This window comes from Gopherus evgoodei, chromosome 9 (assembly GCF_007399415.2).
Source record: "Gopherus evgoodei ecotype Sinaloan lineage chromosome 9, rGopEvg1_v1.p, whole genome shotgun sequence".
Taxonomy (NCBI): Eukaryota; Metazoa; Chordata; order Testudines; family Testudinidae; genus Gopherus; species Gopherus evgoodei.
In genome coordinates, this window is record NC_044330.1 from 35,821,132 (window position 1) to 35,846,090 (window position 24,959).

The window sequence follows — 24,959 nt, forward strand, 5'->3', positions numbered from 1 at the left end:
TCTGACTTTTCAGAACAAAACTTCAGAGTTATATAAGACAAATATATTCTATATGCTAAAATGAAAAAATTCTACATATTTATATTTAGGGTGTAAAAGGAATGCCTGGGTTGGTAGGACCCAAAGGATCATCTGGGCCCAAAGTAAGTAACATATTTTGTTATGCATTGTTCCATTTCCTTCTAGCAATAAAGATATTTAAGTACTGCAATAGGTTACCAAGGGAGGTTGCAGTATCCCCATCATTAGAGGTTTTAAAGAACAGGGATGGTCTAGGTTTACTTAGACCTGCCTCAGGGTAGGCAGATGGACTAAATGACCTCTCAAGGTCCCTTTCAGCCCTAAATTTCTATGTTTTGATCATTCTCTGATTTCCTAAATAATGCTGGCAGAGTTTCCTTTTGTGTTACTAAAACAAGCTTTTCAATGAGTGAATGACTTAGGAAATAACATAGCATTATACTGTGGAATCATCACGCAAACCAATGTGAAAGCATATATGTTGCAAAATCTTCTGGAAAAATCTGTCCACCAACAATCTCTTTTACAGCTGACTATCAAATGTTGCCTCACACAGGCATATCAGTCTTTTTTCAATTAGAAGGTAGGGAGGCAGAAAGGACAGCAAACTCCAGGTTCATCCTTTGCAGATGCAGTGGGATTTTAAAGGTGTGATATGCATAGGAAAGGAAGCCTCCCAACTCCACAGGTCCTGAGTATCCTCAGGAAAGCTCACTGCAAAGTTGCTAGTCCCCCCGCCCCCAGCGTAGTTCCTTTAGCATTTGTTCTGCCCCAGGAAGAGTTCCATGCTGCTGTGCAGTAACAGTCAGAGAGCAGACTCAACAGCATTAACATGTATTTCTGAAGGGAAATCCATAGGGCCTTATGGAAGCAGAGACAATTCTTAGGGCCAGGATCTTTTTAGGAGGAAGGAAAGGAAGAGAAGAGTGCACACGGTTAATATCTGCTAAGAAGTAAATTATAATCCAGAGTATTAATTTCTGTACTTTGAGTCCAGGCAGCACCCTTTTCTTTCAACCATTTCCTGCTACAGAGAAATACAAGTCAGTGGAACTACTCTGTGTGGGTTTGGGAGGCAAAACTGGGGCTTCGGGGTGTGGAGTAAGAACTGCATTTTCTCTTTATGTATTTTTAAAAACTTGTTTCTTGTGTTTTGTCCCTCCTTGAAAATAATTTTATAAATAAATCTGTTCTTGCTTATTTATAACTGATAAATGCGCTGGTGCCTTAAAATCCCAAAGGTTATTCTTAGCTAGGAGTACAGCAGGTGTATCTACTCCTGGGTAGCTAAAGCCAGTGGACACTTGGGTGGATGGAATGTGAAGTCAGTCTGAGATATCTGCCCTAACCAGGGGCTGTAGATAAAGTCCATAACACTGATAATTGTGTTTTTACTTTTTCTGCCCATTCCCATATTGCAAATTCTCTAGGACTGTCATCTCTGGGTAATCTGTTTAAACAGAGTGTTTTAAATGATAATAGGGTGCACCTGGAAATGGAGAGAAGGGTGAAAAAGGTATTCCTGGAGTCCCTGGAATGCAGGTAAGGAAACTTCAGAATAAACCATTTCAAGTACTTATCATAATTAGTTTATAAAATACTAGGTAGTTAGTAAATATGTTAAGATAATTCAAAACAGGATTTTAAGATGCTTTAAATTAATCTTCATTGCTTTGTACATAAAGTACTTTGATTCCTAAAACAAGGTATTCATGTGTTCCAGACTCAAAGCCAAATAGATTTTGATGTCCTTGCAAAGACAAAAAATTTGGAATCTGATCTTGTAAATATTTACTACTGGACAAAGTGTGGGCTGCTCTGGGCAGCCTTGACAAATTCAATGGGACTGTGTCAGAGTAGTAAGCACTTCCCCAGAAGTGTTTTCAGGACTGTACCCTTAATATATATATAGTATTTCTCACATCAGACTTTTCTGCTCTTCATGATACAGTATAGTAGAAATTAGAATTGGGCCCAATCTAATTTGGCTTTGATCCATTGTTCAAGGTTATATCCATCTTTAAAAAAATGTTTGAAAAGGTGTTGCAGAACTAGATACTGGGGAACATTATAGCAAGTAAATAGTTCTTTCACACAAACTTGTGCAAGAAAGAACATTTATATTAAATAATTTGGAAATAGATATAAGCAATAATGTAAGACTGGCTTCTGTTGTTTTGGTTTTCATTCTACTTGCTTTTAATTAGGGTAGCCCTGGTTCTTGTGGATCTCTTGGTTTTCCAGGAGTAAAGGTAAGGCAATATAAAAATACAGTGACGCAGGCATGGCACCTCATGCATGTTGCCATTCACTTTTAGGTACATTTTTCTTTTTACATTATATGGTCTTCTGGTTGATGAGATAGCAGTTTTCCAATATAGTCTCCTGTAAATCTGAGTTTTGAATCTATGCACCACACCATATTTAAAACAGAATAGACACACCTGTATTTGCATAAATCTCTCTCCTTTTCCTGCTTATACTCTCCAAATCTAGTTAAGGCCACAGTTACACTAGTCATGAATTGTAACTACTATGCAAATTACTCACTCCTGAATTGCATATCCAAGTATCTGTTTTGCCTGTATTACTTTCCTTTATACATGGCTAATGAATTAAACCCACTATCTACCCAGAGAGTCTTTGTAGCGTATCGGGTAGACATATTAATAGACCTCAACAAGAAAGGGGGCACTGTGGCTTCAGATGACGCTGAAGTGAGGCTGCTTCCCACCGACTTGTTCTTGTTAAGGGTGGGACCTCAGCAACCAATCAGCCAGTCCCAGCTGGATTAGGCAATCATTGTCTGCTCACGGCAAAGACATGCACTGTTGACGAGCTTGTGCTCTTGTCCTGCCACCAGGGGTCCCAAGGCACTGTCCAAATAACTGGGTGACAGTTAAAAGATCTTTTAACATAAGAGATCCCTTAAAAATGTATCATCTACAAAACCAAATCCTATACAGTGCTGTGAAACAATGTATAATTATGAACTGATGACAGTATTGTATAGTATGACACGTGCACTAATTTCTAATACACATTTAACTATATGACATGTAGTCCTATCAAATTAATACACAGAGACATTTGTATCATTGGTTCCAGGGGAAAAGTGGAGTTCCTGGTGTTCCTGGTCATGCTGGTTATGCAGGTATAAAGGTAAAAGTGCAGAAGCCCTTTATGTTTTGGTTAGCTAAGATCATTATCAACTGTAGAAGCTTGTCAAGCCACAGCCCTCTCCTCATTCAAATTACTCTAAAACTCACTTCTTCCATGATGTCTACAACAAATGAGGCAGCAATAAGTATTAAAAAACAAACGACTTTTGAGTGAATCATCATGGTGTACACATATCTAACCTAAGTAATTTAATATTAGTATTATTATTTATTTGTAGTATTGTAGCACCTAGGAGCCCCAGTCATGGACCAGGACTCCATTGCACTAGACACATTACGAACAAAGAACAAAAAGTTAGTCCATGCTGCATACACTTTGCAGTCTAAGTAACTATGTGATCTTGTTGCTGTAATCCTCACTCTTCCTCTCCCCATCCATTCTGTCATTTTAAAATTAGCTTGTAAGAGTATCAGGGCTGGGGCCACGTCTTTCTATGTGTACTGTAGAGATCTAGCTACTTTTGGGCACTGTACAAATACTACATAATAACAAATATTCACCGTCAGCAAATAAACCTTAAGTATATGTTAGCAGATCTTAAAATATTTTGCAAGTTTGAAAGCAGAGAAATAAACCTATATGTTTTGTTTTTCTTTTTTTGCATGATGAAAACCTTTTTGCTTTATTATCAAAGAAGACAAACTTAGGTTGCTATTTAAAATAGCTAGAAAGGCCACAATTATAATATTACAGTCAATAAAGTAAGTTGAACGGAAAAAGTTCCTGCAGCTGTTGAAAAGGGGAGCAGTCAACAAAGCTCCCACACTGTCAGAGGCTCAGATACTACAGAGATGGCAGCAGGATAAAAACTTATGAAAATGAGCATCCAGTTTTATAGTCCCAGTTTTCCAAGTCTCAGTGCTAAAGAGGCCCGCAGTCCCATAAATGGTACCTCACCAGGCAATTCCCAGATTTCACAGAAAGAAATTGTACATTCTTAGGCACACAATTCCTGTTTGTCACAGAGAGCTGGATTGATGCCTAGTCTACAAGAAAGAGGAAGTTGCAAAATTCCTCCATCACCACTTCATTGATTTAATCTGTCATGTCAGAGGGTCCTTTAACATCTGAAATTCATTTATTCCCAATTCAAAGTAGATAATAGTACAAGCTAATTTAGAAATTCTCAAGACAGGCCCTGAAAAGATTTTCATTGCAATTATGCTTATTGTCTTTGTATGTTTCTCTGAAGCAGTTGGCTAAACTATCTGTAAGAATTTTGGGTATCTCTTAACATGTCATTGTCTGTCAATCTATGGAAGATCTCTTTCCATTTTAGTGCTTACCTATCATGAAAAACCATTTCCTAATTTTTGTATAAAATTTTAAATCAAATCACTACATTTTAATGGCTAAATCATAATAATTTTAATTAACTATATTTATAATAAGCCTTGTGCTATTGAATTTCCTGTAACTGACTCAGTATCACTTGTGTTTAACACAATATACTAATGTAACCAGATATGACAGCCAGAGCTCTGAAAATTCAATCAGATAAGCACATTTGAGCAGTCTATCCCAGTTAACCACTGATTTCTTCAGAGATATTGAGTAGTTTTTATAGTATTGTATTAAAAAAAAAAAGAAAAAAAAATTTAAAAATGTTATGGTTTCAGATGCAAGCACTCAAAAATTAAGATATGCCAGAATTAAGGTTGCCATGCCCCCTTGTGTGTATGCCTTATGATACCATCTTTAATTACATGGTGGCACACTGTACACTACTATCTATCAATAAACGCAATGAATTCTTTCAGGGGGATCGTGGAGAACGAGGGCAACCAGGCCTGCCTGGAATTTTTGGAACACCGCCTGTTGCTATGAAAGGTTTCACTTGGTTTTAACTACTCTTTATATTACGTAATGCATGCAGGGCCCTGTGCTCTGAGGAGCTGAGAGCAATTGATGGGCGCATACTAAGCACCTCAGAACACTGGATCTCTGCTGGCCACATTCTGTCATTGCCTGCATCTTGTTGATGTCAGTGGAATTGGATAGGATGTATGAGAACAGGATTTGGCCCAAAGCATGTACTTCAGATATATACATGTTAGCAAAACCTCAGTGCACACACAAACACACCCAGATCTGTCAATTTATTTCTGGTTCTTAGATCTAAGAATATTTTAAAAATAGCTGGGAAGAGGAGGGCCATTCTGGGAACTGGCATGCAGATGAGCAGAGCACACCTCCGATGGCATTTCAGAATTCTTATATCCCGAATTGCCACATCATGTGGATTCTTGGCTTCAACTGAAGTCTGCGGTTGCACACTTTGGTTGATAATCCTGTCCCTAATGAATTTGATGATAAAACTCCCATTGACTTTGATAGGGCCTGAATTTCACCCCTAGGTTCTACCAGTTTTAAAAGTTATACCAGATTATGTATATATTATATTTCAGTGTAATTTTATGTGCTGTCAATTATATAAGAATAATGTGTTTAATACAGTATTATCATTAGCAGTTAAAATGATCTCATATTTGCAACATTATTGCGATAAAAACTCACAGACCTGCTGCAGCGAGTCTCCGAGCCTGGGTCTGCAGACTTGGGCTCCCAGGGCTCCCATTATAGCGCTGAAAATAGCAGTGTAGCCGTTATCCACTTAGGCTCGACTTTGGACTCTGAAGCCTGGGTAGGGGGGCTGGATTTCAGAGCCCAAGCTCCAGCTGGAACAGGAATGTCTACACTGCTATTTTTCATGCGGTAGTGAGATTGAGTCTGTATATCTGGGCTCTGAGATTTACTGCCACAGTGGTTGTTATGTGGTTTTTTGTTGTATTTTTTCAGTGTAGACAAACGCAGATATAGAGTGGGACAAATTCTTCTCCCGTTGATTTATTAGCATCCCCACTCAGGCCCCAGTTCAACAGAACATCTCTATTCTGCAAGAGCCTGATCCAAAGACAGTTGAAGTAAATAGGTGTCTTTCTGTTGATTTCAACGGTCTTTGAGATCAAGCCACAGAGTACATAATCATGTGCTTAAATGGGATTTAAGGTTAAGCATGCGCTTAATTGCTTTGCTGAAGTGGGGTCTAAATGAGGTTGTTCGGATGTTAACCAAGAGCAGAATTTATACCAATGTTTTGCTATTCCAGCTTAACTCCATTTTCTTCAACTGTGCATGATCAAATATAAATGTTCTTTTATTGATATATAGCTACAATAATAAATAATACGTCTGTTCATGGGCAGTGCCGCTCATAGGCTAGGGAAGGATGTGCCAACACAACCAACCTGACGTGACCCGGCCCACGCTCCTCCCAGAAGCCCTGCTTGTCCTTCCCAGTTGTCCCCAGCCCAGGCAGGCTGCTCCTCTTCCGGGAAGCAGCGTGCTGGGGCTGGGGTGGGGCGGGCAGAACTTGGGATGGCTGGGGCCGTGACTACATATGATAAGAAAGCCATTTTCTAAATGAAAGTGAATTCTCAATATAATCCTAGGTGAATGCTTTGAGAAGAGAAGTATTTTTTAAACAGAATCATGGGCGGTGGCACAAGATTTAATAGACAAATGGTGAATGGCACAAGATTTAAAATAATGTATGTAATAAAAGGGAAGGGCTCCAGTGATAAAAGCAACTAAATTCCTCTCCTTTATAATTAAATTATTTCACACTGAAACCAATGTAATAAAGAAAAGGTGATGTATTTTAATTATGAATGGTTCCCAAATCATAATTTCAACTGCATTTTAAACCAGGACTAAAAGCTGTCTATTGCACAAGGTTTTAAATTGACATTTCCTGTAATCGCATATAGGTCCTCGAGGGGATCCTGGATCACCAGGTCCTTCTGGAGAGGAGGGGTTGATTGGACTAACTGGTCCTCCAGGCCCATCAGGAAGACCTGGTGAAGATGGAGCAAGTAAGAGATCATAGATTTATAAACATAAACTGTGAGCTCTGTATACTGTCCTTGATCCACCTGCCAACAGAAACTAAGCACAGACCCAGGGAAGTCATGTGTTATTTTAACCTTTGCAACATTCAATGTGGGGAGGCCGTGTGAAACAGGGAAGGTGATAAGAGAAGGAGGATTACCTGGCAGTAGAGGATTAGCTGGATCCTTTAACTGTTCATTTCAGACTTTCTAATGTTGGAATGTTTTAAAAGGTGAAGATGACTTTTTGTAAAGAAAGGGTAACACTGGTTTTTATATCAGCAGAACTTCACTGAAGCACACTTTCAACTTTAACTTCTTTTTAATTTTTGTTGTTATTGCTCACCTGTGTGTCCCCCATACATACACACACTCTCTTATATATAATGGATAGGACTTATATTAATCTCTGTCAGAAAATACCATAATGAAGAGAGGGTAGCAGGACTAATGTGTTCCTCCTCTCCCCAGGAGCCTGTAACAGCTCTTTAGAGCCAACATCACATGGTTAGGTCTCTGGCTTTGCAGTGGAGTAGCATGTCCAGGTGGGGGAAAACATAGCATTCACTTTACAGGGCATCCTCTCCATTGGAACTAGTGAAAATATAACCTTCTAAACCACTAGTAGTTAACTCTGCTCCTTGGTCTTCACGTGAGGGTGGCTAGCACATGGTAGCACATGGTAGCAAGAGCAGCAGAGAGGGCACTGGAAAAGGGGAAACAGTTTTTCCACAAGGCTGGAACTTCCTTTCCCCATGGATCCTGAGGAACCAAAGGATTTGAAGGCTATGCTCCTGCCTCCTCAGTAGCCTCAGAAACCCATTTCCTCAGAGGGAAATACGAGTTACAAATTCCACAAGATAAACTTCAGAGACCTTGGCTTTTCTAGCCTCCCCCACCCCCCATGGAGGCTTTTCATAGGAAGGTTCTCTATGGCCCATAATTTCTTCTTCATATCTCTTAAATATTCATAATTGCTCTCTATAATTTATACTTACCTATTTTCCCGATAGGCCTCCCTGGTCTGCCAGGAGCATGTGGGGAACAAGGTCCTAAAGGTTCTCAAGGGGACCCTGGTCACCCTGGAACAGCTGACTCAACTCCAGGAAGACCAGGGTCTCCAGGAGCACCGGGATTACCAGGAGCACCAGGAAGACAGGGTTTGCCTGGACCACCTGGTAAGAGAAACAGTATAAGTGTCTTGTGTGAGGAACATTGTAAATCATTAATAGATTTATGGAGTCAATGAGAACATGCTAATAGAAATGATATTTTCTTGTAGGCCTGCTCTATGGTGTTGCATCTTGTATACAGTAAATACAACACTTTATTTCTGTTACTCTCTTTAGAATATTGTTGATTCTGTTTGAGAGGATAGGGTCCCATTGTGTGTGTGTGTGTGTAGCTTTTGAGTGGAGGTCTTTCCCACTCAATTGGATTAATTAATTTTACAGTTAGGACTCCAACTGTTAATCATTCTTATGTGAGATGCAGGGAACATGTTTTTTACTATTAATTTTTTCATAGGAATCATTAGCATAGAACTAATTTCTCTCATGTCTTTATATATTAAACTAAATCTAAATGTTCAACAGTAATCTTTGAGGTGTCAAAGTTTAGAAAAAAGCCAGTGTAGTCATTGTAAATAGCTGATGGGCTAGTGCTGATGGCTTGGCTGGATGATAGAGAACAGTAGAATTGTTGGAAGATTCCAGTGGAGAAAGGACAGCTGTAGGTATCCTGGCTTTTTAAAAAAATATGCTGTGCCTGATTTTCTATTGTCGTGCACCTGGTACAGCCATTATAGCAATGCAAAGAGGGTGTAAAAAGTTACTGTGTCTGAACTGTGACGTTTTGCAGTGGTGCAAAATGACTACACGACAGGGCCGCTGCAAGGAAGTTTCGCACCCTAGACGAAACTTCCACCTTGTGCCCCCCCAGCCCTGCAGCAGCTCTCCCCCTTCTCCCCCAAAGTGTGCTGCCAGTCCCCGTGGCAGCTCCCCACCCCCTGGCCTGAGGAGCCATGCAGTACCTCCCCACCCCAGCTCACCTCTGCTCCGCATCCTCTCCAAGCAGGACTGCGCAGTGGAACCCCTGGGCTGGCGGCTGCTGGCAGCGGCGTGCTGACGCAGGGGACCTCCCTGGGTTACCAGCGGCACACCAGGGCAGCCCAGAGGATTCCGGGGGCCTGGGGTCTTCGGCGGCAGGGGGCCCCTGCTTTGGTGGTAATTCGGCGGCGGGGGGCCCTTCCGCTCCGGGACCCGCCGCCGAAGTGCCCCAGAGACCCGCTGCGGGGCCCCCCCATCGCCGAATTGCTGCTGAAGCGGGACCAGCTGCCGAAGTGCAGCTGGGTCTTCAGCGGTAATTCTGTGGCGGAGGGCCCCCGCCACGGGTCTCTGGAGCACTTCGGCGACTGGTCCCAGAGTGGAAGGGCCCCCCGCCGCCAAATTACCGCTGAAGACTGGGCTACACGTCGGCAGCGGGTCCCGCTTCGGCGGTAATTCACCGGCGGGGGGTCCTTCTGCCCCAGAGTGGAAGGACCCCCTGCCAGCAAGGACCGGGAGCAGAATAAGCTCCAGGGGCCCGGGCCCCGCTAGAGTTTTCCAGGGTTTCCGGAGCGAGTGAAGGACCTCGCTCCACAGGCCTCGAAAAACTCTCATGGGGGCCCCTGTGGGGTCTGGGGCAAATTGCCCCTCTTGCCCCCCTCTCTGGGCGGCCCTGCTGGCGCGTTGACCCAGAGGAAGCCCTAGGCTGCTGGCTGCCGCAGCAGCGCGCTGACCCAGAGGAATCCCTGGGCTGCCGGGAACGGCGCCCTGACCGGGGGGACCCCCTGGGCTGCGGGCTGCCGCGGCGGCGCCCTGACCCGGGGAACACCCTGGGCTGCAGGCTGCCGCCGCGGCGCCCTGACCCGGGGAACCCCCTGGGCTTCCGGCTGCCGCGGCGGCGCCCTGACCCGGGGGACACCCTGGACTGCCGGCTGCCGTGGCGGCGCCCTGACCCGGGGGACACCCTGGGCTGCTGGCTGCCACTGGCAGCTCAGACTCCCTCTCTGTCCCAGCAGCAGCGGCTGTGCAACCATTTAAAAAAAAATTGGGGGGCACTTTTTGGTGCCCCCAAATCTCGGCGACCTAGGCAATCGCCTAGTCCGCCTAAATGGTTGCACCGGCCCTGCTACATGAGGTACATGACAATAGTGAATAGACACACACTCTGTGTTCACTAATCATTTGAAAAGTATTTTTTCTTCAGGTCAGATCCTCAGCTGAATACCTGGCTCTAATATTTTAATAGTTATTAAAATGCAATAATTATTTGTAGGTTAAGTGTTCGAGTTTAACTTCTTTTTTCTTTAGTGGAGGTACTCTTGATTAACACCAATATAATTGTGATTAGATTCAGAACCTTACTCTCAAGTTAAGCCTTAACTAACAGAACCACATCAATTAAAATGCATGGAATGTATGTGTCTAAATTGCCTAGATTGCTTTGAAAATCTCAAGCTAAATCCAGAAGTCATGATCAAAATGGGGGAAAATGCCCCAAATCAATATCCATTAAAAGAGATATGAACCCAATATTCTAATACAGAGAAAAGCAGTATCGGAAAGTAGAAGTGGGCAGGAGCATTGCCTATAATCTTATATTGATCTCTTCCATCCTCTAGTCTTACTCCAAGAACAATGCCATACACAGTGGCTTGTAAGCCATTTTGTAACATCCCTAGCTATTTATTGAGGATCCCAATGAATGAGATAGAGGGTGGAAGGGAGAGAATATGTCACCTAAGCTGTAAAAATATTCAGTCCAAATAAGTGCCCTTTTTCTTCTTAAGGTATAGTTTGTCATGGCAGAGGACTTCATGGACAGCAAGGAATAAAAGGCCAAATGGGACCCCTGGGAAGAAGAGGTGAAAAAGGAGAAAAAGGCAAGTATGCATCAACAGCCGATTTTAACGCAGAGGAGATCTTAGCTGAGCTCCATCCTTTTATTTCACCATTAAAGACCAGAACTTGCAAGCAGAAGTCGAGGACAGCTCCCTAAATGGAGGGCTTGGAGGATCAGGCCAAGTCATGAAAATACAGTCCAGATTTTCAACCAGCTTAATGCTATTGAAGTCAATGGAATTACTTCAGTAGAGAATTTGTTCCCGAGTGTGTAAAGATTCCACATCTAATATAGGGAATCACATGACTTTTGTTTCCTGGGGCTGTGGTGAAATATAACAGGGCTTTATCCACTTACTTCCCCACCTGCATACAGAAAAAAGAATGAATGATATTTCTGTTTATCTTGTATATCATAACCAGTTCGAAGTTGTTTTCCTATTTTTGTGTAGGGAATCACGGCCACTGTTCATGTGACCTTGGTCCTGCTGGCCCACCTGGTAGACGAGGGCCACCTGGTCATCAAGGAAGGAAAGGACAGATGGGACTTCCTGGAAGCTATGGAGAAAAGGGTGATCCAGGTTTCTCTGGCACAATAGGACCAACAGGACTCCCAGTGAGTAATTCTTACAAGTTTCAATTAAAAATAAAGCCAACAAAAACTCACTTCTCTAGGAGGAGAAGTGTCTCTTTGGAGGAGGAAGGGGCAGAAGACACTTGGTGCTTGTACTCTTGTATTGCATGCAGTATCGATTGGGGACCATACTCTGGGTTTTTTTCAGCATTATGACTAAGGCTCTTCAAAGGCTACATTTTTCGCTCTTATTTGCTACAAAGACAGTCCCCGTTGTAGGTGTGAGTTTTTAATTTTTTTTATTTCTCAGTTTCTTTTGGGGAGTTGATATTTTTTTGTTGGTCTGTAAAGAAATCCTGTCCTGTGGAAGGCTGGGCTAGAAGAGAAAATGTGGGTTTTATATTAATTGATCGGGAAGATTTTGGATGGGTTATTTTTGTTTTATTTGGGTTGACTTTCTCTTGTGCTTCTGGTTTAGAGAAACCACCATTTTTCTTGGAAATATTTTAGACATACACTATTTGCCACTGAAGATTGTTGGGCTTTACTTAGTTAAATGATGGGGAAAGACTCCCTACAAAATGTTTAAAAGGCAAGAAATATCAAACGGGAGTCATGTGACGTCAGCAGAGGAAAAAGCAAACTTAAATCTACACGCAGCCACAGATTTTTTATAGTTATATTCAAGATCATCAGTCAAAAATAATAAAAAAAAACCCTCCCAAAAACTCTCTCTACATGACATATACTTTTAATACAAACTAATGCTTTCCTTAATAAAACATAGCAAGAATTTATTTTTGGAACTTACTGTTGATTGGTAGGTAGAACTATCATGAAGTTGGTAATTTTTATTCTGATTTCACTGTTATTTCAAAATATTCCATTAATTTTTTTCTAAAAAAATATTTGAGGTGCTTAATGCAGCATTCGCTGAACTCATTTGTTTAATGAGCCAAACTGAATTTAATATAGAACTTAATGTTCCCTACAGACATCATAATATAAAATGGTATCCAAGCAAGCCAATAGTATCCATATGCAAAAAGTGCCTGAAAATGACTAGATCCAACAAATTAAAGTGTCTTCACTTGCCTACGTGGCATCACTGCTATATAACAATTTCACCTAAAGAAAATAAGTCTTACAAAATAGATGAATGAGTTACTGGTAATAAAAGATTTCTGTACTAGAATCATTTGATATCTGCACACAGCAGTTTATATTTTCTAGTATAACTTTGTTCTAATATTATCAAATCTGGCATGTAATTTAGCATGAACCACTTTTATAAAGAAAATAGCAAGGTGAATTAATTCATCATTACAAAACACCTCAAATGTGTGTGTCCACCTCTATCTTATTTGTGAGCTTTTTCATTGGGAATGGCTGCCAGCAGGACTAACAAATGAAAGGAAATCCCAGCTGAAGACCTAGATATTCAGTGGGTTGATTTATATGAGGACATTTGTTACCTAATCCACAGTATATCTATTAACTCTAGACAGAGACTTATTTTCTTTAGTGTGCTTCAGGGTGTGTAATTTACACCCCACAGCTAGCCACAGTGCAAAAGCAGACTTAACCTAACTGCCTTCTTTGTACGTTTCAAGAAAATGAGCTATTACACATTCTGATTTTTGTCCCACTGTAGACAAGTGTCTGCCAGATCTGAATTTCTGTATTTTGTTATGTGATACAGTTACTATGAATAAGTATAAACAAAAATATGTATGTGTGTGTGATCTTACTGTGGCTGACTCATCATAACATATATCACTTTGCTGTACATATTTGGATATCGTAGAACAGTAGAGAAATGACTTAAGAAGTTTCCAAAAAAGACGGTTACTCACCTTTGTAACTGTTGTTCTTCGAGATGTGTTGCTCACATCCATTCCAGTTAGGTGTGCGCGCCGCGCGTGCACGTTCGTCGGAAACTTTTTTACCCTAGCAACTCCAGTGGGCCGGCAGGTCGCCCCCTAGAGTGGCGCCGCCATGGCGCTCTATATATACCCCTGCCGGCCCGCCCGCTCCTCAGTTCCTTCTTGCCGGCTACTCCGACAGTGGGGAAGGAGGGCGGGTGTGGAATGGATGTGAGCAACACATCTCGAAGAACAACAGTTACAAAGGTGAGTAACCGTCTTTTCTTCTTCGAGTGATTGCTCACATCCATTCCAGTTAGGTGACTCCCAAGCCATACCTAGGCGGTGGGGTCGGAGTGAGAAGTCGCGGCCCGGAGCACTGCAGTTCCGAAGGCCGCATCCTCCCTCGACTGCTGGACCAGGGCGTAGTGGGAAGCAAAGGTGTGGACCGATGACCAGGTCGCTGCCCGACAGATTTCCTGGATGGGCACACGGGCTAGGAAAGCCAGCGACGACGCCTGCGCCCTGGTAGAATGCGCAGTCACACGGCCCGCAGGGACATGGGCCAAGTCATAACAAGTCCTGATACAGGACGTAACCCAAGAGGATATCCTCTGGGAGGAGATAGGAAGACCTTTCATACGATCTGCTACCGCCACGAAAAGTTGGGGGAATTTTCGGAAGGGCTTAGTCCTCTCTATGTAGAACGCGAGAGCCCTACGGACATCCAGCGAGTGGAGCTGCTGCTCCCTGCCTGAGGAGTGAGGTTTTGGGAAAAAAACCGGAAGGAAAATCTCTTGGTTAATATGAAAGGCTGAGACCACCTTGGGCAGAAAGGCAGGGTGTGGCCTCAGCTGCACCTTATCCTTGTGGAAGACCGTATATGGGGGGTCTACCACCAGAGCTCGGAGCTCCGACACCCGTCTAGCTGAGGTGATAGCCACTAGAAAGGCAGTTTTCCAAGAGAGGTAAAGCAGGGAGCAAGTAGCTAACGGCTCAAAGGGGGGTCCCATGAGCCGGGACAACACCAGGTTAAGATCCCAGGTTGGGGCAGGGGGACGGACGTTAGGGAATAAACGTTCCAGCCCTTTAAGGAATCTCGACACCGTCGGGTGAGAAAAAACGGAGCGACCGTCCGCACCCGGGTGAAAGGTGGAGATAGCTGCTAGGTGGACTCGCAATGACGATAAGGCCAGACCTTGCCCTTTGAGGGACAAAACGTAGTCTAATATTTCGGAAACCGAAACTTCCATAGGGCGGAGATTTCTCTCTACGCACCAACAGGAGAAGCGCTTCCATTTCGCTGAATATGTGGCTCTTGTGGACGGTTTCCTGCTGCTCAAGAGCACCTCTCTTACAGGCGTAGAACAGCGCAGCTCTGAGCCAGTCAGCCACGCAGGAGCCACGCCGCTAGGTGCAGCGACTGCAGGTCTGGGTGACAGAGGGTCCCGTGGTCCTGGGTAATCAGGTCCGGATGAAGGGCAGGGGAACTGGGTCGGCTATGGCCAAGTCCAGCAGCATGGTGTACCAGTGCTGCCTGGGCCACGCCGGGGCCACCATGATCACGAGCGCCCTGTCCCTGCGCACCTTCAGGAGGACCTTGTGGACCAGAGGGAACGGGGGAAATGCATAGTACAGGTGGGTCGACCACCGGATGAGGAAGGCATCCGCTATCGACTCCGGCTCTCTGCCCTGAAAGGAGCAGAACGCTGGGCACTTCCTGTTCCCCCTGGACGCGAAGAGGTCCACCCGGGGATAACCCCACCTCCGGAAAATGGAGAGAGCGACATCCGGGCGAAGGGACCACTCGTGTGACAGGAAGGATCTGCTCAATCGATCCGCCAGAGTGTTCCGTACTCCAGGGAGGAAGGAAGCCCTGAGGTGAATGGAGTGGGCTACGCAAAAGTCCCAGAGCCGTATCGCCTCGTGGCACAGGGAGGAGGACCTGGTGCCGCCCTGCTTGTTGATATAGTACATCGCCGTCGTGTTGTCCGTAAACACGGCGACACAACGACCCTGAAGCTGATGACAAAACGCTTGACAAGCAAGGCGGACCGCTCTCAACTCCCGTATGTTGATGTGGAGCCCCACCTCCTCCTGGGACCACAGGCCCTGTGTCCGCAGGGTCCCTAGGTGGGCCCCCCAGCCCAGATCTGAGGCATCCGTTGTCAGGGATACCGATGGCTGAGAGGGGTGAAAGGGAAGACCCGCACATAATACGGACTGGTCCAACCACCAGCCGAGAGAATCTAAGACCTTCTGGGGGATTGTGACTAACATGTCTAAAGGTTGCCTTTGCGGCCTGTAACGGCTGATAAGCCACAGCTGGAGAGGCCTCATGTGGAGCCGAGCGTAGCCGGTCACAAAAGTGCACGCTGCCATGTGGCCTAACAGGGTTAGACATGTCCTCACTGACGTCAACGGGGCTGACCGCAAACGCTGAACGATCGCCGCCATGGTCTGGAACCGTTGCAGAGGTAGCGAGGCCCTGCCCACAGTGGCATCCAAGACCGCCCCGATAAATTCCACCTTCTGCGTGGGCCTCAGAGTGGACTTGTCTGTGTTTATCAAGAGGCCCAGACTTGCAAATATGGCGGTGATCAGGCGGACATGGCTGCTGACCTGCTGTTCCGACGTGCCCCGAATCAACCAGTCGTCCAGATAAGGGAACACGTGGATACGGTTGCGCCGAAGATGCGCCACGACAACTGCCATGCATTTTGTAAACACCCTCGGGCCCGTGGACAGGCCGAATGGGAGGACTGCAAACTGATAATGAAGAGCCCCCACAACGAAGCGGAGAAAGCGTCTGTGGCGCGGCCAAATGGCAATGTGGAAATACGCGTCCTGCATGTCGAGGGCGGCGTACCAGTCTCCCGGATCCAGGGATGGAATAATGGTCCCCAGGGATACCATGCGGAACTTCAACTTCACGAGGTATTTGTTGAGTTCTCGCAGGTCGAGGATAGGCCTGAGGCCCCCCTTGGCCTTGGGGATCAGAAAGTAGCGGGAATAAAACCCCTTGCCTTTCTCGTTCTCCGGAACCGCCTCTATAGCTCCTTTGCTGAGGAGCGTCTGCACCTCCTGTCGAAGGAATTGCTCGTGAGAGGGGTCCCTGAAGAGGGACGAGGAAGGAGGGCGGGAAGGAGGAAACGAAACAAACTGCAGGCGGTATCCCGTCTGCACCAGGCTTAAGACCCAGCGGTCCGATGTTATTTGGGACCACGCCGGGAGGAAAAACGAAAGGCGGTTTGAAAACGGGGGGAAAGGATCCATAGGGGAAACTGTTACCGCGCCCTCGGGCGCACCTTCAAAATGAAGGCTTAGGACCAGGCGGGGGTTTCGAGGAGCCTTGGTTCTGCCCCCCTTGGTTCCCAGACTGCCTGCGCCTGCCGTTCCTGCCGCGGCGCCTATAAAGGTCCTGCCGCTGGCGGAACTGGGAAAACGGCCTACGGTGCTGCTGTTGTTGCGGCCTAAATGGTCTACGCTGCGTCACGGGGGTGTGCATCCCGAGGGACCGCGCAATGACCCGGTTGTCCTTTAGATTCTTAAGTCTGGGGTCTGTCTTATCGGAAAACAGGCCCTGGCCTTCGAAAGGAAGGTCCTGTATCGTGTGCTGGAGCTCTGGCGGAAGGCCAGAAACCTGCAGCCAGGAGATGCGACGCATCGTGACTCCTGACGCGAGGGTACGGGCAGCCGAGTCCGCAGCGTCCAGGGAGGCTTGTAAGGCCGTGCGCGCGACCTTCTTGCCTTCGTCCAGGATGGCCGTAAACTCTTGGCGAGCATCCTGTGGCAGCAGCTCCTTAAATTTGTCCACTGCCACCCAGGAGTTAAAGGCGTACCTGCTCAGCAGGGCCTGCTGGTTAGAGACCCTGAGCTGCAGCGCCCCAGCCGAATACACCTTACGGCCAAGGAGGTCCATCCGCCTGGCTTCTCTGGATTTGGGGGCCGGAGCCTCCTGGCCGTGACGCTCCCTATCGTTCACCGATTGCACTACCAGTGAATCGGGAGTCGGGTGAACATGTAAATATTCGTACCCCTTAGAAGGGGCCATGTACTTCCTCTCGACTCCTTTCGCCGTCGGAGGGATGGAGGCCGGGGACTGCCAGATAGTATTGGCATTGGCCTGGATGGTCCGTATGAACGGCAGGGCGACCCTGGTGGGAGCATCGGAAGAGAGGATGGTGACAATTGGGTCCTCTATCTCCGAGACCTCCTCTGCCTGCAGACTCAGGTTTTGAGCCAAACGTCTGAGGAGGTCCTGGTGCGCCCTGAGATCCATCGGGGGGGGACTGTTGGAGGAGGTACCCGCCACCGCCTCATCCGGGGAGGAGGATGAGGAGACCCCAGGCACGATAGTGTCCAACTGAGGGTCATCCTCAGCCCTCGCCTCTGCCTCCGGAGCCACAGCGGAGTCCTGCTGTTTGGACCCTTCCTCCCCTTCCGGGGAGGGAGCGGGGCGAGACAAGGAGGCTTCAGGGGCCCTACGCTCCGCAGTTGCCGGTCTGGCAGGGAGCTGCTGGGGGCCCTGGGCCTGATGGTATGCCCAGGGCGTCCAGAATCCCCACTGTTGTGGGCCTCGGTCTTGCAGCGGCGGATCCCCGAACAGCGCCGCCTGCCGGTCGGTGCCGAGCGCATACCCACTGTCCGTCTGGGAAGATACGGACGGCTGCCTCGAGGGCCACGGCGGGGCCGACCCCGGATGGTATGGGTCTGCGCGGGCCGGCATCGTTTCGGTGCCGGGGACCGGTTCCGGGAGTCGTATCGGTGCCGGGACCGGGATCGGGACCGGGATCTATCACGGTGCCGGGATCCTGATCGGTACCGGGTGCCGCTTCGGTAGCGGGACCTGCCACCAGCTCGGTGCCGGGAGGTCGACCGGGACCTGCCACCAGCTCGGCGCCGGGAGGTCGACCGAGACCGGGACCTGCCACCAGCTCGGTGCCGGGAGGTCGACCGGTGCGGCGAGTAGCGACGGGACCTGCTCCTGGAGTCGCGGTGCCGGTGACGCCGACTGGAGCCTGACCGCGACCGTCTCGATGCCGACCGTTGCCGCGAGTGCGACCGGTACCGCTGAGGGGAGCGGTGCCGGGACTGCGAGCGGCGTCGGGATCTGGAGCGCCCAAGACGTCGGGACCTGGATGGCGAACGACTGTCTCTGGGCGGCGCCGACAGCATGGGCTTGCCTCTGGACACAACCCGCACCGGAGGTACCGGGGGTGGCAGCCGAGTGGGCTCAGTCAGGGCAATAAGGTCCCGAGCCGAGGCGAAGGTCTCCGGAGTGGATGGGACCACTATCTCAACCCCAGATCTCATGGGGGAGCTCGGCGGCACCGGACTCAACGGACCCGCCGGGCCCGGAGTCAACGGTGCTGACGGTGCCGGCGGCGCCGCGGCCGATGTCGAGGCCGGGCGCTCAAGCCGGGTCTGCCTGGCCGGAGTATCAGACTTCGACGGCCTAGGCTCTGATTCCGGTGCCGAAGACGGTCGGTGCCGGGGAGTCTTCTCGGTGCCGGAGCGATCCGGTGCCGGTGCCGATACCACGGTCTGCGAAGCAGACGGGTCAAGTGCCGCCTCCATTAGGAGAGTTCGGAGCCTCTGATCCCTCTCCTTTTTTGTCCTCGGCTTAAAAGCCTTACAGATACGGCACTTGTCAGATCTATGCGATTCCCCGAGGCACTTCAGGCACGCTTCGTGGGGGTCGCTGGTAGGCATGGGCTTCTTGCAGGCCGCACACTGCTTGAAGCCCGGCGAAACAGGCATGAGCCTGGCGCCGGGTGCCGGGAAGGGCTAAGCCCCCGGCCAAGAACTACTTAACAACTATTTACTAAACTATCTACTTAACAATACTAATTAACAACTATATGGAACTAGAGATAAGCGATAGACAAGCGATAGAAAACTAGGAGAGCTAGGGACGTGGAGGACAGCTAAGCCGCGCTCCACAGTTCCAACGACCGACACGGCGGTAAGAAGGAACTGAGGAGCGGGCGGGCCGGCAGGGGTATATATAGAGCGCCATGGCGGCGCCACTCTAGGGGGCGACCTGCCGGCCCACTGGAGTTGCTAGGGTAAAAAAGTTTCCGACGAACGTGCACGCGCGGCGCGCACACCTAACTGGAATGGATGTGAGCAATCACTCGAAGAAGAATGTTATTTCTCAGGCTATATCTACACTACCATGTATGTTGGCAAAACTTATATAGCACAGGGGGATGAATACTCCACCCCTTTGAGTGACATAAGTTACACCAACGTAAGCATTAGTGTGCACAGCGCTGTCGGCGGGGGAGCTTCTCCCACCGACATAGCTTATGCCATTCTCAGGAGTAGATTTTTTATGCCGACAGGAGAGCTCTCTCACGTTGGCATAGAATGTCTTAGCCATATGGCCGGTAGAGGTGCTGCTGAAGCACTGTACATGTAGACAGGGCCTCAGAAAACATCACTGTGATTCAGATGTGGAATTTAAAGAAATGGCTGCAGAATTCAGCATTGTCAACTCCCTCAATTTTATTACTGACCTCACACAGGGGCACCAGGTTTGTATAATTTTTGGTGGTTCCCAGAACAGGTCTAAGTCCTGCCCGCCAACATCTGCCTTGTAAGCCGATATGTATTTTTAAAATAATGTAAAAATGTGAGGGCTCTGGGCTGGGGCTAGTATGAGGGGTTTGGCTCAGGCAGAGGGTTGGGGTGCAGGCTCTAGGATGGGGCCAGGGATGAGGGGTTCACGATGCAGGAGGGGGCTCAGGGCTGGGGCAGAGGGTTAGGGTGCGGGGGGATGAGGGCTTGGGCTGAGGATGAGGGGTGTGGGAGGGGTTCAGTGCTAGGGCAGAGGGTTGAAGTGTGGGAGGGTGAGGGCTCTGACTGGGGCTGGGTATGAGGGTTTTGGGGTGTGGGAGGGGCTCAGGGCTGGGGCGGAAGGTTGAGGTGCAGGGGGGTGAGGGCTCTGGCTGGGGGTGAGGGCTCTGGGGTGGGGTGAGGCTGAGGCTGAGGAGTTTGGGGTGCAGGCAGGCTGCCCTGGGGCTGGGGCCAGAGAGGACGACTCCCCCCAGCCCTCTGCCCCCCCGGAAGCAGCGAGCTCTGGGGGAGAGGCCCCCCTCTCTCCCCTGGCAGCACACTCACCTTGCACCACTGTCACTGCATGTGTTCCTAGTGCCCCTCTCAGGTCCAGAAAGCCCCTTCGCCTCCCCTCTGGTGGGTGCCGGGGGGGAGGGCTGCCTCCCCTGCTGCTGCCCCTCACTGTAGCCTCACTAGGAGTGGGGGATTGGGCTGCCCCTTGCCCAGTGTGGGGCAGGAGTGGTGACTGTGGGCGAGGTGAGGGGCCCTGTGCCAGAAGAGGGAAAGATCCGAGGCAGAAGGGCAGGGGCAGCCTGCCCTGGCACTAGTGGATAGGGGACAGTAGGAGGCAGCACTGAGCTGCAGGGTAGAGGTAGGGACATTCTGGGGCACAGGGGAGGGGCGTGGATGCAGCAAGTGGAGGTCGTGGGACACTTGGGTGAGGTGCGTGGGGGCAGCAGGCAGGGCCGGGGGAGAGGCCGAGCCCCAAACATTGGTGAAGCCAGGCCCCCAGACCCTGAATATTGCTGTAGCCTGGACACCATGGGCCCATATAACTTGCTGCCCTTGGTCTCACAATATTTATTTTTTCCCCCTTCAAATCCGAGCTCCTGGAGTCAACTGATGATGCAAGAATCATCTTTCTTTTTTTTTTATAAAGTACATTTTTAGCCTTTATTAAGGTTGCAAAGGAAACTTTTGAAGCCATGACCTGAGTGTTCCTCAAAGCTCAGAATCGGGAAGGCAAAGAAACACACCCATAAATTTATTATTTTTAAAAACCTCATCATGTTTAAACCAATCTGATGATTTTTTAATGTTTTGGGTTGGCAATATGAGTAATAGCTCATCTGCATTTATTGACTATCTGAGGAGCTGTAGATATGCACGTTCGAGAAATGTGCATCAAAGAGACATTTCAATATAATCATAGATTTCTTTTAGGACAAAATGTAATTTTTTCTTTAATGTTTTTTTATTTGAAATAACTTTTTTGCTCTCAAATTTAAGCCAATTATAACAACAAATAAATAAGATCAAAATCCAAACAAAATATTTCAAAATTATCAAAACAAAATGTTTCAATTAACTCCAATTGACAATTTGTTTTCGGATTGTTGGCTTGTGAAAATGTAAGTTTTCAACTTTTTTTTTTCCAATTTGGGATGGGAACATTTTTTTGAATTCTCAGACTGTTTCCCAGCATGGGACCATCATTTCCTACCCTGTTCCAGAAAATGCTTTGTTTCCTCTAATCCATTTCAGTTATTGAAGTATTTCATTTTACTTGTAACAAAGTAATACTTCAGCAGATACAAATTTTTCATACAAATGAAATTGTAACTTAATTGCATCCGTTCAAACGCTGGTCACGACAAAGCAAATCAACTTCAGCTGGCACAAAAGATTTTATTTACCCACCCATGTGCTCTCACATAGCATGGGCCTGATCCAACAGCCATTGAAATCCTATTATCATCAGTGGGTGCTGGGACAGGTGCTTTAACGAGAACAGCATCTGAACACTACAGCTTGCTTTAGTCTTAAGACTCTTAAATTTACATGCCCCGGTTGAATAAAGACCAGGGGCCCGATTCCTTGCTCCATTACTATTATTTTACATAGTTGTATCTCTCTGGACATCAGTGGAGTTATTAAAAATGATACAAAAACAATGAACCTCCTTCTTTAAGGGGATTCCATGAGTTACAGTGGTTTTTTCCCCTCAGTGTGTTGCTTTGATTGCTGTATATTTGGAAAAATTATAGAACACCAGAGATATGCTATTTATTGTGATTCATTGCTTGAGCTTAAATCATTAAAAATTCATATTTTTTTTAAATCATAAGGGCAAACCTGGTTCTTCTGGAATAACTGGTGAAAAAGGAGAAAAGGGTGACCTGGCCAGAGTGAAAATCAAAGGTAAACCTGTATTTATTATCATCCACTGTATTTCATGTACTGCATGCAGGATAACAACAGGAGAGGACTCCATGCCTGTAAAACTACACAGACTCTTTACTAAAGCAGCCCACAGGTGCTAGCACTGAAGCCAAGTTCACACAGATTGATTTCCTGGTGCATCCTCCAAAATCTTTCCTCCTGCAACCTGTACTCCTCCCTCCAACTTCTATGCAGATATCATAATAGCTTGCCATTGCTGCTACCAAGTAACTATTAATATGTCACATGAACGTTATTATTCAGGCACTTAGAGAGACGTACACAGTTAGGACTGAGTAAAAATGGGAAATGACTGCATAGGAAGGAGTACTGTGGAAAGGGATCTAGGGGTCATAGTGAACCTGTAACGGGGGGTGACTCACCACCGTGGCGCCTCCTGCTGGCTGTCCTGGGAATTAGCTTGGGGTTTGCCAGTACACCCTTCTCAGATGGTGTGTCGCCCGTTGTCTCATCTGTCTCCACCTCCAGGACCTGCATCACTCCCCGGACTGCGTCATCCTCTTCTGGACACAGGCCTCCAGCTGTGCCCCACATGCTTCTTTTCCCGCTTCTGGGGGACCGACAGTTCATAGTCCAACCACTTGTCTCAGTGGCAAACTGCAGTCCCGATTCTAGCTGCTCATCTCAGTGGCAAACTGCAGTCCATTCACTGGTCACTCGCCTCAGTAGCAAGTGGGGGTGGCGGGGGAGGGAGAAACCAAGGCCCACCCACTACTTCCGGTCCCAACCCAGGGACCCTATAGCCGGCAGACTCGTACAGCCCCTCCAGCTCTGCCATCTCCTTCCCTGGGCCACTTCCCCACAGCCCCAGCACCTCCTCTGCCCTCTGGCAGCCATCAACCTGGAGCTTTCTCATACTCTGCTGACCCTGCCCAGCACTGCTCTGTCCAAGGTGCTCCAGCCCTCTAAGCAGCCAGTCCTCCTCCCTCAATTTCCAGGGAGTGATTGCCTCAGCTACCCCATCACAGGACCACAAGCTAAATATGAGTCAACAGTGTAACACTGTTGCGAAAAAAGCAAACATAATTCTGGGATGTATTAGCAGGAGTGTTGTAAGCAAGACTGAGAAGTAATTCTTCCGCTGATTAGGCCTGAACTGGAGTATTGTGTCCAGTTCTGGGCACCACATTTCAGGAAAGATGTGGACAAATTGGAGAAAGTCCAGAGAAGAGCAACAAAAATGATTAGAGGTCTAGAAAACATGACCTATGAGGGAAGATTGAAAAAAATCTGTCAGGGTGGTTAAACACTGGACTAAATTGCCTAGGTAGGTTGTGGAATCTCCATGATTGGAGATTTTTAAGAGCAGGTTAGACAAACACCTGTCAGCGATGGTCTGGATAATACTTAGTTCTTCCATGACTGCAGGGGACTGAACTAAATGACCTCTTGAGATCCCTTCGAGTTCTATGATTCTATGAAAATGCAGTTACTGTGTGCATATAAATTTCATTGGATTTAAATTGTTTCCTGAAATGCCCTAAGCCTGCCTGTCACTGCTACCACTCCCTAAACTAAGCACACTTCCTCACAGAGAAATTTAACATCTCCATGGCCTTTGGAAACCATCCTTCTATTTGTTAGAGTTACACTTAATCACTCAGGGATCAAAACCAATAGGTGATCAATCACACAACTTGAATTCTGAAAAAAATGTTGAATGAATTATTCTATGAACAAGAAATATAATGAATAAAGAATACTTCACAAATAATTCATTATCTGTTTGCACGTGTATGTGCTGCAGGGTGTTTGTATGCTCTTATACACATGCACAGACACTGAAGCAGCACAAATTATTCCTGGTTTATTTGCCATAGATTTCCTGAGATGGCGTGAATCCTTTGGAGTTATTTTTTGCGAAGTTTAATTTTTGCAAATAGTATATTTTCATAAATGTTCAGAGAAAAATATACAACTCTTGCAATTAAATTACTCCACATTATTTACCATGCTCCAGCATAACACCATGTGTGAAATCCTGGCTCCACTGAAGTGGATAGCAAAGTTCCCACTTAATACAATATATATATAGAGAGAGACCCACCTCCCGTATGTCCTTCTGATATCCATATGATAAACTGCAAAGCCATGTGACAATTACATTTAGTTGTTTCATCTGCATTCTGCCCATAAATGCATCTCCCCAAAGATATATCAACTATGCTAGCATCCTAAATCTTGAGCAGTTATGTCAGTCACTTAAAACGAAACAACAACAAAAACTATCATAAAAACATTTCTGCCTTGTGTCCAAATATCCTCAAAACTACATTGCTTGGAGGTGCAGTTGACACCCCTGCATTACTCTGTGGTTTAAGCTTCAATATCTTATAATTATGCATAACTAAAAACATTAATCTTACCTCATTGGAAAAGGGAGATTCCCAAATTGCTTCTAGCTCTTGCAATGTACTGCAATATCTGATTTTAAAGATGTGACATTTTTATGTACATAAAAGTTATTTTAGATCATTTCTAGAGGCTTCATTAGTTTTAATTTGTCTCTTCTTCT

At 46.9% G+C, this 24,959-nt stretch overlaps 1 protein-coding gene across 4 annotated transcripts in view; it reads left to right on the top strand.

The window, feature by feature from the left end:
- The window catches only part of COL4A4 (collagen type IV alpha 4 chain), a 137,494-nt gene that overhangs the window by 60,377 nt on the left and 52,158 nt on the right, over positions 1-24,959 (top strand). For all 4 annotated transcript variants that reach the window (XM_030574727.1, XM_030574728.1, XM_030574729.1 and 1 more), the window contains 10 exons: positions 90-143; positions 1,504-1,563; positions 2,229-2,273; positions 3,130-3,183; positions 4,965-5,034; positions 6,975-7,079; positions 8,108-8,272; positions 10,927-11,019; positions 11,431-11,594; positions 22,330-22,402. In XM_030574727.1, coding sequence (XP_030430587.1) covers positions 90-143; positions 1,504-1,563; positions 2,229-2,273; positions 3,130-3,183; positions 4,965-5,034; positions 6,975-7,079; positions 8,108-8,272; positions 10,927-11,019; positions 11,431-11,594; positions 22,330-22,402 — 883 coding nt within the window. The remainder of the gene's footprint in view (positions 1-89; positions 144-1,503; positions 1,564-2,228; positions 2,274-3,129; positions 3,184-4,964; positions 5,035-6,974; positions 7,080-8,107; positions 8,273-10,926; positions 11,020-11,430; positions 11,595-22,329; positions 22,403-24,959) is intronic.